General features: G+C 35.7%; 2 protein-coding genes across 3 annotated transcripts in view; both read right to left on the reverse strand.

Moving 5' to 3' along the window:
* Nucleotides 1-342, reverse strand: part of EMB2016 (mRNA methyltransferase EMB2016) — a 44,973-nt gene extending 44,631 nt beyond the window's left edge. Inside the window, exon 1 of the mRNA XM_088952543.1 lies at nucleotides 26-342. Coding sequence (XP_088808669.1) covers nucleotides 26-100 — 75 coding nt within the window. The 5' untranslated portion in view covers nucleotides 101-342. The remainder of the gene's footprint in view (nucleotides 1-25) is intronic.
* A 9,299-nt stretch (nucleotides 343-9,641) lies between these two features.
* The window catches only part of LOC148847612 (RNA helicase family protein), a 71,464-nt gene continuing 66,907 nt past the window's right edge, over nucleotides 9,642-14,198 (reverse strand). For both annotated transcript variants that reach the window (XM_088951592.1, XM_088951591.1), the window contains exons 15-16: nucleotides 10,191-10,559; nucleotides 9,642-10,076 (exon numbers count right to left, since the gene is read on the reverse strand). In XM_088951592.1, coding sequence (XP_088807718.1) covers nucleotides 9,945-10,076; nucleotides 10,191-10,559 — 501 coding nt within the window. In that variant the 3' untranslated portion in view covers nucleotides 9,642-9,944. The remainder of the gene's footprint in view (nucleotides 10,077-10,190; nucleotides 10,560-14,198) is intronic.

Genomic DNA, 14,198 nt, shown 5'->3' on the forward strand with positions numbered 1-14,198 from the left:
AAGGAATCAACAAGGGTAAGGTTACCTCGTCGACGTATTCATCGAGTTGGGGATGAACGAATGTCTGAGCGAACAGGATACCAGGCTCGGGACGACCCATCTCTTTCAGTTCCTCCGAGTCTCCTAAAAGGGCATTCTCGCACACTTAAAGAGAGAGAGGTGAGAGAAGTGGAGAAGAGACCGTCGAGATGAGGTATTTCTGTGAGCTCGCTAATCTTCCATGACAATGGCGAACTGAGAGTGGAGTTTCGTGATTTCAGGGTTTCCGGCTTTCTGCAACCTTGTATGACTCGCCGGGTTCGTGTTTTTTTTTTTAGCCCGCCTAGGCGCCCACACAAGGATGGATCGACAGTCGACAGAGACGGTGTTTTTATTTGTATTGTTTATAGACGTTTGTTTCGATCTGCAGTTCTCAAATGAAAGAAAGCTTTGGAGATTGAAAGGGATGAGAGGGTCAACCGTTCAAGGTTCAACTACAAATCTAGGGTTGTACATGGGTCGGTTCTTTTGAATTCATGTTGATTGCGCTTTGGATTATAAAATCATAACCCGATAACCGAAACCAATTAATTGGATTCGATACTTTTCTAAATCAAAATCGACCAATCCGGATCGAGTCGGATTTTTTATCGGTTTCCAGAGTTTTGTGAATAGCCCTAATTTTAATTGTTTGATTTGAAGATTGGTAGATTGAGAACCGAAACCAATTAATTGGATTCGATACTTTTCTAAATCGAAATCGACTAACCCGGATCGAGTCGGATTTTTTATCGGTTTCCAGAGTTTTGTGAACAGCCCTAATTTTAATTGTTTGATTTGAAGATTGGTAGATTCTAATGCAAGCGATAAATTGTTTGGCCCAGTATTATATTATTTATAAGACCATAGAGTGTGTGTGTGAAATGTTATTTATCATTGTGGACAATGTAAATTTCTTTTCCTTGAATCCAAGTTCTCTGATTTTAATTTTCCTTCCTCTCCTCGTAGTTTCTCATGATATCAAATTGGTGTTAATGCATCCTTTTGACCTAGGTTCAAGCGGGTCTGGATGTTGTAGGCACGTTAGGAAACTACATTAAGCATTCAATAGTTGTGTGACACCTGTCCCAGCTATTAAGTGTTTTACATTCAAATGTTTTTATTCTGTTAGGTGTTTATCTATTATTTTATTATTTATGTAAAAAAAAAAAGAAAACCTGTCCCGGTTAATGCGTCTTTTTCTCCATCTCCAACCTTCTGTTGTTTACGGTTCTCCCACCTTTAGACCTTCAACCGTTGCAACTGGTTGGTTGGGACAATAGTACTTGAAGCTCTCACATGCAATTTCATCTCAATAAACCCATTCATCCAATCTCTAACCATTGTATTCCTCATTTGTGGGTTCTAAACTTTTCCCACCTTTGGACCTTTAGCCGTTGCAACTGGTTGGTTGGGGCAGTAGTTTGTTTATTTTAGAGCATTCACCAAAAATAAAAAACTTTTAAGTAAATTACTAGTTTTTGCAAAAATTGTTTATTTCATGATACTAGCATAGATGAATTTTAATTTTATTGTATTTGTCTTGTCTTGTTTTTGTTTATTGAGAAAGACATAAACTATTATGGTTCTGACCAAAAAAGAAATAATTAATTCTAACAAAAAGACATGAATCAATTTTCTAGGAATAGGCATAAACTATTGTGACGAACTAATAGAGTTAATACAGGTGTTTCTACTTAGAGGTGTAAATCGGGTTGTGCTGCCCGCCACGACGGTCTGTGGGCCGTGCTAGGCCCAGCACGACACGGCATGACCGAGCAGGCTATGCCGCCCGTAGCCCGTGGGCCAGCACAGCCCAACCCGCAGCCCGACCCAGCTCGGTCCATAGTTATATAATATTATATAAGTTATAATTATATAATAATATATAGTATATAATATATTAATAAAATAAATATATATTTTTATTTTATTTATACTAATTTATTTAATTATTGGCTTATTGCATATATAAGCAATTTTATACACAAAATTCATATAAAATTAAAATTTTGTTTTTTGTCAATTTTTTAAATAAATAGCTTTGGCCCAATGCACGGCCTAACCTGGCCTAAGGCTCGGCCAATGGGCCAGCCCGGCCTGCGGTGCTGCACGACACGGCACGGGGCCAACCCCCAAATTTTTCACTAGGGAGGGCGGCACGACCCATGATGGCCCGCACTTTGTGTGGGCCCCACTTTACACCTCTATTTCTACTTACAAATTTACGATAATCGTATAGTTTTCTTGCCCTTTTGCACCCTAAAAAGCAATGCACATAGCAGAAGTTCAAAACCCGCGAACAAGGAATACGATGGCTAGATATTGGATGAATAGGTTTCTTGAGATGAAATCGCAAGTGAGGGCTTCAAGAACAACTGCCCCAACCAACCAGTTGCAACAGCTGAAGGTCCCGAGGTGGGAAAACCCTAAACGGCAGAAGGTTGGAGATGGAGATAAATGCACATTAACTGGGATAGGTTTTCCTTTTTTATTTTTTTACACAAATAATAAAATAATAGATAAACACCTAACAGAACAAAAACGTTTGGATGTAAGGCACCTAATAGCTAAAATAGGTGTCACACAGCTATTAGGTGCTTACTTAATATGTTTTCCTAACGTGCCTACTACATCAGTCAAGTTAATTACACAAACATTTTCCTCATGCTGAAGTGAAAAAATGTAGAAACAGCAATAGATATTCGTCCAATCACAATCAGTTTGTTGTTTGTATAATCTCTACAAACTGGTAGCTAAGATTATCACAAGAAGATTGAAAACTGTTCTTATTGAAGTTAGATTTATTCAAAGCTTATGGTCGAGTTTAATGGAATTTTTTGGTTGTTATTCTATATCAATTGGGCTTTTCTTTGGAATTCTAAGAATTGATTTGTTGTCGTGTGTCTGTCCACTTGCAAAATGTCAATTCTTGTCAAGGGACAGCCTACAACTGAGTTCCAACCTTCAGGGGGTTTGAGATAAGGTTGTCTTTCACCTTATCTTTTTATATTATGTATGGCTTGATGCTCCGCAGGGATACAAATTTGGGTGTTCATTTGTCCCATCTTCTCTTTCCAACTGTTTGGTTGAATAGAATTGGAATCCCATTCTCATTTCTGTTGAAATGGTATTCTCCCATTTGAGGGAATGATCAATCTCTGCCACTCCCTTAGGAATGAAATCTCATTCCTATTTATTCCAATTCTCATTTTCATTCCTGTCTGAATCAAACAGACTATGCGAATAGGCCATTCCAATTCCGATTCTGACTGCAAACCAAACAGACTCTTATTCTCTGGTCGCTGTAGTGATAGAGAGGTGATCACTATTATCATTCTAATTATCCAAATTCTGTGGCTGGTCTGGTCAACAGGTAAACATCTCTAAATACCAGCCAGCTACAAATTACTTCTTTCCACACAGCCAGCTACATCTAACTCACAGTTGATTACAACTTCATTAACATGGTGCAAATTCTGGAGCATCAAAAATACCAGCCATAAGTTGATGATCTTCATATGGTGTATTCTCAACAATGTTCTTCCTACTAGATGTCGTTTAATTTGCAGAAGTTTGTCAAAGACATGAACTCTATTTGTCCTCTGTGTGAAAATTGTGAGAAAACTCTGAGTCTTGACCTTTTTTATTTGGTATTATAACTTCCCCTTGCTGGTTGCGGGATTCGGTTCCACGTCAATACTGGAATAAACCAGCTAACACACCAACAAACTAGCCCTCACTTGGTAACTCTTGACATTTATTCTTACAATGTCATTACGCATGCAAGGTATGGTTTGGTTCAAACTTATGTTTCAAGCCATCATCCCACCCAGAAAGAAGTATTGCAGATTGAGTATAGGAATGCATTTCATATGACTCAGGTTTGGCAATGAATTCAATCCCAATTTGTGTTAAAATTTTCAACATTATGTGGCACATCTGGTTGGCCAGAAATAGCCTCCTATTCCAGCATCGGTTTATCCCTCCCGAGTTGCCCAGAAATTTTCAACATTATTTAGTAGACTGATGAATAATCTTTAAATCTATCACGTGGCAAACACATGCAAAATTGAATCAGAGTGTAGTTTTACGTCGATAATAATCATATTCCTTTATCAAACACTTACAAAAGCAAACCGATGAATAATTTTACATCGGTTCTTGATTTACACCACATCCAAATACAGCCTAAGGTTCAGTCTGGAAGGAATACAAATGCAAATATGTAAAATGCAAAATCTTATATATTGTATTATTTTGTATGTATTTATACTATACATATTTGCATTTTGTATGCAAATATGATGACATATACATATATCATCATAAATTGGGCACCTAGGCTTGGGCCCAGCCCCGGGTTCGGATCTGAAACATAAACCTGCATATACGGCCCTGGGTTAACAAAGGTCTTATTCCACCCCTTTGTTTTTTATATGTATAATATACATACATAACATTTTATATTAAATGGCATATAATATTTATATAAATTATTTTATGCATTATATAATTTATATAAGATTATAATATTTACATTAAATAACATATGTATATGTATACCTTATATATGAAACACATATATACTAGTGAAAAACCCGTACAATGCACCGGAGCATATAGAAATTGATGATAGTTGAATCGGGTGAAATCAAAATGCATACGAGATATAAGTTAAAGTATTAAGAATAAGACTATTCAGCTCAATAGAGTAGGAGGGTTTGAGGATGTGGAATAAATTTTAAAAGTAAGAAAAATATTATGAATATCAATCATAACAAAGTGACAGGTTAGGCTTCTTTGTTAGTAAAATTGGCACTGCAGGGTGAGGAGGTCGTTAAATCGGCCTTAGAGGATCTAGGCAGCCATTACCTAGATTTAAAAAAAGTGTTTAGACTTTAATATACTTGTATCAACCATTTCAAGCTGGAAGAGGATTATTGAGATTTAAACACTGTTGAGAACAAGTCGTGAATATGTAAAATGTACAAAAATTAGGTTGGGAAAGATCTAAGAATATTCTACCATGAAAAGTTGTATAGAGCACATAATTGAGAAATTGGAGAAAAGTGTTTGTGAGGTTAACCAATAATTTACAAACAAAACAAATTAAATGCTCATAAAAATTAGCTCGGCTTTGGAAAAAGCCCTAAAACGTATTCATTTGAAAGAGTTTACACATTTAAGAGAGCTAAACATATCAACTTGTAACAGTTCATTTACAAAGGGGTGTGTAGGTAGCCATTAAGGAAGGTTTATTTACAAAGTGAAATATAGGGGCTTACCAATTTGGGTTTAGAGAAACGGATGAGGGTAGGGGTGTCAATTGGACTGGATTTGGTCCAATCTGGTCCAGTCCACTGCGAGTCCATTACAAATGGACCTAGTCCAAATCAGTCTAATGAATATTTTGGACCAGTCCAGAGACCGTTCAATCTGTTCAAATTCCTGTTAATTTAGAGTGGTATCAACTCAAACCTGGCCCATTGAAACCCATGTTCTTATCTTTTATCAATGGACCAGATATTGGATCAATTTAATATAAATTCATTATGGACGGACCAGGTCCAATCGAATATGTCATATTGGTCCATCCAGTCTGTCCAAATTCAATATGTCTTATTGGTCCATCCAATCTGTCCAAATGGATTTTGATTTGAACAGAGTCCAACCCAAAACCGGTCCATTGACACCCCTATATGAGGGCAGGAGATAAAAAATAGAGGCTCAGTTTGGAAGGAGTACAAATACAAATATGTAGAGTGCAAAACCTAATATTTTGTATTATTTTGTATGCATTTGTACTGTACATATTTGTATTTGCACTCCTTCCAAACTTAGCTGGAAGGGAAAATTGGATAGAAGAAAATAGTTCAAGTTAGGGGAATAAAATCTCTCTAGGCAACACATTAATAACATGGTAAATGATTATTATTGTCTCCATTTGTCAGTTATAAATTTCTTTGTGAATAGGGAATAATGGCAATATCAACATTAAGGGTTGCTTTTGTAATTTAAACAAAATACACATGTGAGAAGGGAGAGAGCAGATGTACTCAGGTGAGCAACCTCGTGAGAGCCCTCTTGCGTTCTCTTGTTCCTCTTTATATTATAGGTATAGATGGAATATATAGGGTGGGTTGGGCCCAAGTTAGGTTTGAAGTATTAGGCTCAAGTCTAGTATTGAAATTTGTGGGTCCATGATTGACTTGGGCCTGAACAAAAAGCCTAGGTTCAAGCCCGACGTAAGTGCTTTCGATCCAAATCAAACCAAATAAGAGCCAAGTTTGACTTGTAGATGGGAAGGACTAGAGTATAGAGGAGTCAATGTCTGTGCTAAAATATTCAATTCTTCTCACAAAGAAATGGACTAATGGAGAGTAGGGGTGTTTACAGTCAGGCTTGGTGCAGTTTGGAGGTCTTGGACCCAACTAGTAAATTGTTTGTAAATTTTCCAAACTCAACCATTGGAATCGAACTAGACCAATCTATTTTATTATGGTTTGGTGCGGTTTTTAGGGGACTTTGAGTCATTCTATAATTTTATTGTGCTTAACCCAATTAGAAAGCCCAAATAACACCCCTACAAGTAAAAAGTTAAAATTTTATTTTATTATTTCATTATGAAATTAAAGAGTTTATTATATATTTATAATTGCATACATTCAGTTTATATATATATATATATATATGTAATTGCCATTTGTGATTTGCAGTTTGTTTTAGTTTATAAAATTCAATAAAACCAAACCATAATCATAAGTCACAATTTCAGAAAAATGTCAAACCGATTCAAGTCATTTTTAAATATCGATCAAACCAAGCCATAAATTCAATTTGATTTGGTTCAGTTTTACGGTTTAGATCATACGGTTTATATCTTGAACCCATGTTTATTTCTAAATTGACTAAAAAATAAAATCATTCTTCCATTTTGGTAGCTGGTAAGCAATTCAACCATCCAGATCAAGTGGGGCCAATCCATGATGTCATAGTTAGATAATGAAAATTTTAAAAGAAAAATAAATGCAAAACATAAATGAATGTAAGATCTCCTTTTTAATTAAAAGGGTGGTGGGTAAGTAGTTTAACCATCCACGTTAAAATTGGGCAACCGATGGTCTCATGATAGTTAATAAAAAATATTTAAAAATAAATAAAAATATAAACTTACAAAAATTTTACACACATATCTAATATTATATATTTATCATATTAAAGAATGATAAGTATGGTAAATAAGAAGTATTTCTATTAATGGTTGACATAAAATACAAGATTTTAAACTGACTGATAAAAAGAAACTATTTTCCTATTCAAGTGGTGCGTCAATGGTTCAAACTTTTAGGTCAAGTGAGTCAATCCACAATGTTATAATAACAGAAAAAAAATATATAAACAAAAAATTATTAAAAATATAGAAATTTTGTAAAAAAAACATTTTAGTGCATTTCTAATATTTTCTATCCATTATATTAAAGAAAAATAAGTGTAATAAATAATAATTATTTTTATTAATAATAGAAATATAATAAAAAAGTAAGTTAACTTGAAATGAAAATCGTTTTTGCATATAATCAGTGGTCAATGGTCCATAAGAATGCAAGTTAGGTAGACTTAGGTGAAGCCTTGACTAACCCAGGTCATAATTTTAGACATGCTTGTTTGTATAATCCTTGAGTTAGGTCTAAGCCTAAACTCAAATGTTTAGATTTTTCTATTTTTTGAGTTGGGCACAATCCTATCCCTTATATAGCCCAAGTTAGGCATACCTATTTACATACATAAATACACATATAGATGCATATTTTCATATATACAAGCATATACTATTATTTATGTCAAATTTTTGTTGTGCGACTGATTGACAAACACAAATTCAAGCCACTACCAAGTGCATCAAATTTCAAGTGCAATTTGGGGCCAGGTTGGACAGGTCAAGCTTGATTTTGGTCTTGAGCCTTAGGCCCAATGCATACGGTTGGGCTTGGTTGAGCTTACATTTGGCCCAACCTATTTGACTTGCACCATGATGGTATAATTTTGATATGAGCTAATCAATGATGTTATAAATAACTAATAAAAATTAGCAAAAAATAGATAGAAAAAGTAAAAGTTACAAAATACATAAAACTTATATGAAAAATTGACATATCTAAGATATTATAAACTTATCATATTAATGAGTGTGAATGAGAGTGAAACAAGATTTTTTTTAATTATGAAATGAAAATGATATTAAAAATTTAAAATTATCCAAAAATGAGATCATTTTTCCTTTCAAGTCAAATAGATCAACACATGATGTCATAATTATATAATAAAAACTCAAAAAATATATAGAAATACACAATTATAGAAGATATGAAAATTTGTGAATATCTCTAATATAGTATATTTATCATATTAAATAAAATAAATATGATACTTAAGTACTTTTATTAATAATAAAATAAAATAGAAAATTTAAATCCATCAGTACACCATGCTTTGATTAATGGGTTCTAATAAGGATATTGAAATTATTATTGTTTCTGAAGGTATCACGTGCAATGAACATGCATATTTACTTAAAAAAGACTTTGGAGTATATATACAAGTTTAAAAGGCAATTCGTTTGAAAAGGCAAAGGAGACAAAAGGCCAAAAGAAAAAGTCTAAGCCATATTATTGAACTTAGGGTACTGATCATGGGATTAAAGCATCTTATCTACCCAAGGCTGTGTTTGGTTGCACCGTTGCAGTGAATTTTTTTTTGCACACAAACGTATGGGAATGCAAATTAAAAGAATGAAATTTTGGTTTAATTTTGTTTTGGGTTTTACTTTATTCAGCTTCATCATTTTACTTCATTTGTGTTCTGAAATCAAACAAAAGGGAAAATCTATGATGTGTAGGGGTGTATCGGCCTGTATCAAAGTTGATTTCTCCTATTTTTTTAGTTTTTCTTTTAAAGCTGGTTCAGAGGGATTGATTTAAGACCTATCTACCCCCTGAACCAGATTAAACCCCAAAACACCCCCTGTAGGGGCGTATTGAGAAGTCACTAATACAAAACGTATTGGCTGATACGTATCAAAATATCAAACCTTGGATATGCTATTGGAAGAATTTTGACCAATCAAAACCCATGCATGAATTTTGATTAATAACACCTGATTGGCTACCACATTTACGATCCCACTTGATTAATTGGAAATTTTTTGGATATCATATCTTTCCAATATCATAGTCGAACCTGAAACAAAAATAAATCAGAATTTGGATCAAACCATTTGCACTGCCATAATTAAAATTGCATTGCAACCAAACGCAGCCTAGGGAATTTCTTTTAAGCGAAGTCAATTCCTAACATCTCATGGTTGAGGGCCATTTTAAAAACATAAAAAACCTTGATGTGATACCTCCACCAGTGAACGGGTTACGGCAAATTCACTTGTGGAATGATAACTAGGTTGCAGTAGAAGTGGCAGAGGTGATTAGGGAAAAACCAAAGAATGAAATGTCCCAAAACTAAATAGTTATCATAGTTTCATCTAATATTTTAATTCCCTTTGTAAAAAAAAGAGATGTTCGATGATGTCTACACCTACAATACTGAGCAGGAAGATGGAAACACAATAATGCCAAAATATTGGATCATTTTATTCATAATCTATGTGTCTGAACTTAAGCATTCGATAACACAAACAAAAAAAATTGACATATAAATTGTTGTCCTAGTCATCTTTTGCAATATAGATGAACCTATGACCGTGAGCACTAGATATCTCCCCTAAGCTCTATAAAAATTGTAACCGCTCAAACGAACTAAAAGTGCTACTTGAAATAAATACTAATGACACAAAGCTAGGTAGTTAAATTTTGGTAAAAAAATGATAGCACTCTTTCTTCTTAGTGTGCTTATGATCGTAGAACAGAAAATCAGTATCGAACAATTCGACAATGCAACAACTCAACAGCAGCAGAAACCACCCCCTTACTCTCTGCATGGATGTTAAGCCCAGGTTCCTCGATCTTTCTCTGTAGAAGTTTGTTGAGTTCACCTTTCAGCCTCTGAAAAATCACATTACAGAAGTATATAATATAAGACCTTCACATCCTATCTCTTGTTTCATCTCTATCAGAGTACAAAAGAGTAAATTTAAGCAAGAGATAAAAGTAAATTACCTTTATCAACTCTAGCACACTCTTTGATGCTGAAAAATGGAGGTACCCACCAAGCATCTCAATACCCTCCCCAGTTTTACTAAGATTGAGATTGCCTCCAAAGAGAAGTAATGCATAATCTGATATGTTTGTCGAATCTCGGATGTAAATGCTGGTGGTTTTTACTTTCTCACTGTATACCATGTAAGGCAGTGGGAATAGGTAAACCCCTGCATTGACAGATGCTGGATGGATGTCAACTTTACCAACCTCTTTGGTGTAGAATGCTGTCCGTTTTCCTCTTCTTTTGCACTGCACCACATTTGGGTAGAGGCCAGCACACAAGATTGCACATACCATCTCCAGATCATCGCTGTATTGATTGTAAGCCTGCATACAATCAACAATATTATAATGCATAGAATCCATGCATGTTCTGCCCAGTAGTAGGCCAGCATTCTTTTAATCAAAATTTTCTATTTATCTTCAAAAAATATTGTGCTGCTGAATTTTTAGTTGGAAATTTTGATCTTGTATTCACTTTATGTTACACAAATTTATAAGTAAAATTGAGATGGTGAGTTGTGAAATGTGAATTACTGATAAAAAGTAGAAACTCAGAATGTGATGGATTGATGATGAACTCATATCTTGGTTGTTTTTCTTGTCAACTTGAATGGGTGCTGCAGTTCATTCCGTTATGAGTTATGTAACAGACTAATATTCAAACCCATAGCTATATTGTAAGTCAAACTTTTCAAATGAACGCTAAGTGAGAGATGGATTATTTGAGTGCATGAAGAGGTCCAAGAGGATGACCCTAAACAGACATGAATTGCCCTAGCAGATTGCCAATTGGATATATATGATAAAACATTACAAGACTTTGGTTGTGACATGGCAATTGATACTAGGAAGAAGCGAACTCCTGGTAAGTGGCCAACTGGTGTCACATTATCAAATTTCGAAAACCAGTGTGCACAGTTATTTTTCTATATCTTTTAAAGCTTCACTAGTAATAATGTCATTTGATATCCTAGTTGATTGGTGTGAACGTTTTGGAACCCAAATCCCAAAGTTGACAGTTTTATATTTGAGTTTTGATTCTTACAAATAGTGCTTTTGGTTGTGAAAGAAATTGGAGCACTTTTAAGCAAGTCCTTATCTATTTGTTGGTTTACTTTTTAGGTTTTTATAGAAGTTTTTTTTTTTTTTTTGTCTTCTAGATGCAAAAAAAAAAAAAAAAGCAAACTACAACAACAAAAGTTAAATGCTTTAGTTTTTATCATGTGCAACAAGAAGTCAAGGGAAAGAAATGCGAGAAAAGCTAGTACAAGTATTGATCATATATTAACACAATATGTGGAAGAAGATGATGAATGAACCATTGAAATAAAGGACCCCTTTCTTCCAACTAATCATTAATGGTGGGATAATAATTCCATGGGTTTTTAAATTGTTGCAATGGAGGTAGCTGAGTATGTAGATCCAATAGAGCTAACAGCCCCTACTAACAAAGAAGGTTCAAATAATAGAAAGAGGGATCATGGTTATGGTGGTAATAATAAGACACTTGATTCTAGAAATCGTAAGATCCAAGCCACTCAATCTCAAAGTAAGTGAATATGCTTATTTCTAGTGGTCTAATCTAATTACCTATATAGTTGAGCCATTCAAATGTAATGGGTGACATATTGTTCTGTTGCAATTGTACTTTGTTTGTAGGGTCTATAAGGAAAGACATGAATATGGAATTAAATCTGATTGATGAAGAAGAAGATGAAATGGGAAGAAATGCTCCAATATGATGTAGATGCAAATATCAAAGTTAAAGATGATGCCTTTACTCTTGTGGACGATGATGATTTAGAGTCTTTTGATCAAATCTCAGCCCTTGAAGTTTTTTGTAGTCCATAGTTGAATGGTGCTATATTTTTGTTTAATCACTCATGTGAGTTGTGACTTGGGAATGAATTCTGAGTTGGGAACTTGGGATTGAGAACTCAAGCATTGATCCTATTAACAATTTGGCAATTGAAAGTTTCATGTATGTTATTTTTTTTTTATCAATAACACTTTCATTAATTCATCAGTAGAAAATTTACAAGTGGAAGACAAACACACTTATCTTCCAAGAGTCACAAAGAACTTCAAGAAAAGAAAGAAGAAAATAGAAAGATACAAGGACACTAACATTACAACTTAGCCCAAAACCAGGAATCCCTTTCTGCCCCTTGTTTTGCTAAACCGTCAGCTAGGGAATTAGCTGATCTCTTAATCCAACATGTCTTAGTTTCCATCTCCCACACCAGCCATTTGAATTTCCTCTTCTCATTGTTATACTTCCAAAGATCATTTTGTTCTTTGGTCAGCCACCCTATCACCACCTCTGAATCCCCTTCAATTATAAGTTTCTTGATGATCAATTCCTTAGCTTTCCAGGCTCCTTCCATAACTGCACATATCTCAGCTCTAAGGGAGTCACCCACTCCAATTGGGCCTGAGAACATAGCAGAGATGACCCCATTTTCATCTCTAAAAACACCCCCGATCCCTGATTGTCCCGAGTTTCCCCTACTGCATCCATCAAAGTTTAATTTCAAGAATCCACTAGGTGGGGGGGGGGTCCAAGACACACTCATTACTGACTTGGTCTGCGTGCAACTTGCAATTTCACCCCACTTCCTCAACATGTCATCCACAGTGTAATCTATGAATATTTCCAGAGATTTCAGCCACTGTACCGCCCTAAACTGTATGATAGCCCTCAAATCTGCTGTCCCTCTCTGAGTTTCTGAGAATATCCTGGAGTTCCTTTCTTCCCACAGTGTCCAACATACTGCAGCCCTTAGTCCTCTCCACATTGTCCTTCCCCTTTTTAATCGCCACCTGAAGGAGGGGGCGAAAAGGCCCTGCATGTCTGATGGGGGATTCCAGCTGCATCCAAATAAGGAGAAAGCCCAATCCCACAATGACCTCGCAAAGTGGCACGACACCATTAGGTGAAAACCAATCTCCCCATCTGCTTTACACAGAACACACCACTGAGGTGACAAGCAAGTATTGGGTCTCTTCTTTTGGGGTAGATCACCAGTGTTGATTCTTTCCAAATAGGCTTCCCAACAAAAACTACCAACCCTAGGAGGTATAACTCTGCGCCAAACCTCACCAACAGGAAAAGGGGACAAGGTAGGACTGGTGGACTGACTTAAGACTTTGAAGAACGAAGCACAAGAGAAAATGCCATTGGGGTTAGGTGTCCAAATTCTAGAATCCGCCCTAGTGGGGTCTAAGACAACGTTATCAAGAAGTGCAAGAAGGCTCGAAATACAGTCGAAGTCTGAATCCCTCAAATCCCTTCTTAGACCCAAGTTCCACCCAATCCTAGAAGTGGAAGAGGACAGGGTGGTGAAAGACGAGATCGACTCATTTTTCAAATCAAAAAGAGCGTACAAAGATGGAAATTGATCCTTTAGAGGGGCGCTCCCCACCTAGGTTTGTTCCCAAAATTTTATGGAGTTACCGGAATTCAAGTCATACCTGATATTAGGAATGAAAACTAGAAGCAGGTCATGAATGGCTTTCCAAGGAGAGTTGCTTGTGATCCTAGCTCTAATTCCAGCGTCCCATCCGTTGTGCTCCAGCCCATGAATACTTGCCACTATTCTAGCCCATAGCTTCTCCTTCTCCATAGGAAACCTCCATAGCCACTTCCCCAGCAGAGTCATATTCCTTCTCCTAATACTCCGAAGCCCCAAACCACCACACGACTTACTCCTGCACACTATTTCCCAGCTAACTCCATGATCCCTCTTCTCTTCTCCCAGCTCCCATAGGAAATCTCTCATTAACTTCTCTAATCTGTTAGCAATCTTCACTGGGATTTTAAACACCGACATGAAGAAGATGGGTAAGTTAGCAAGCGTGGCCTTAATTAATGTAATTCTCCCGCCAAGAGAGAGGTAATTCTTTTTCTAGGATACCAATCTTTTTTCAAACCTTTCCATCACCGGGTTCTAGAAGCTCTCT

This window comes from Nelumbo lutea, chromosome 6 (assembly GCF_056320005.1).
Source record: "Nelumbo lutea isolate HS-2025 chromosome 6, American lotus-T2T, whole genome shotgun sequence".
Taxonomy (NCBI): domain Eukaryota; kingdom Viridiplantae; phylum Streptophyta; class Magnoliopsida; order Proteales; family Nelumbonaceae; genus Nelumbo; species Nelumbo lutea.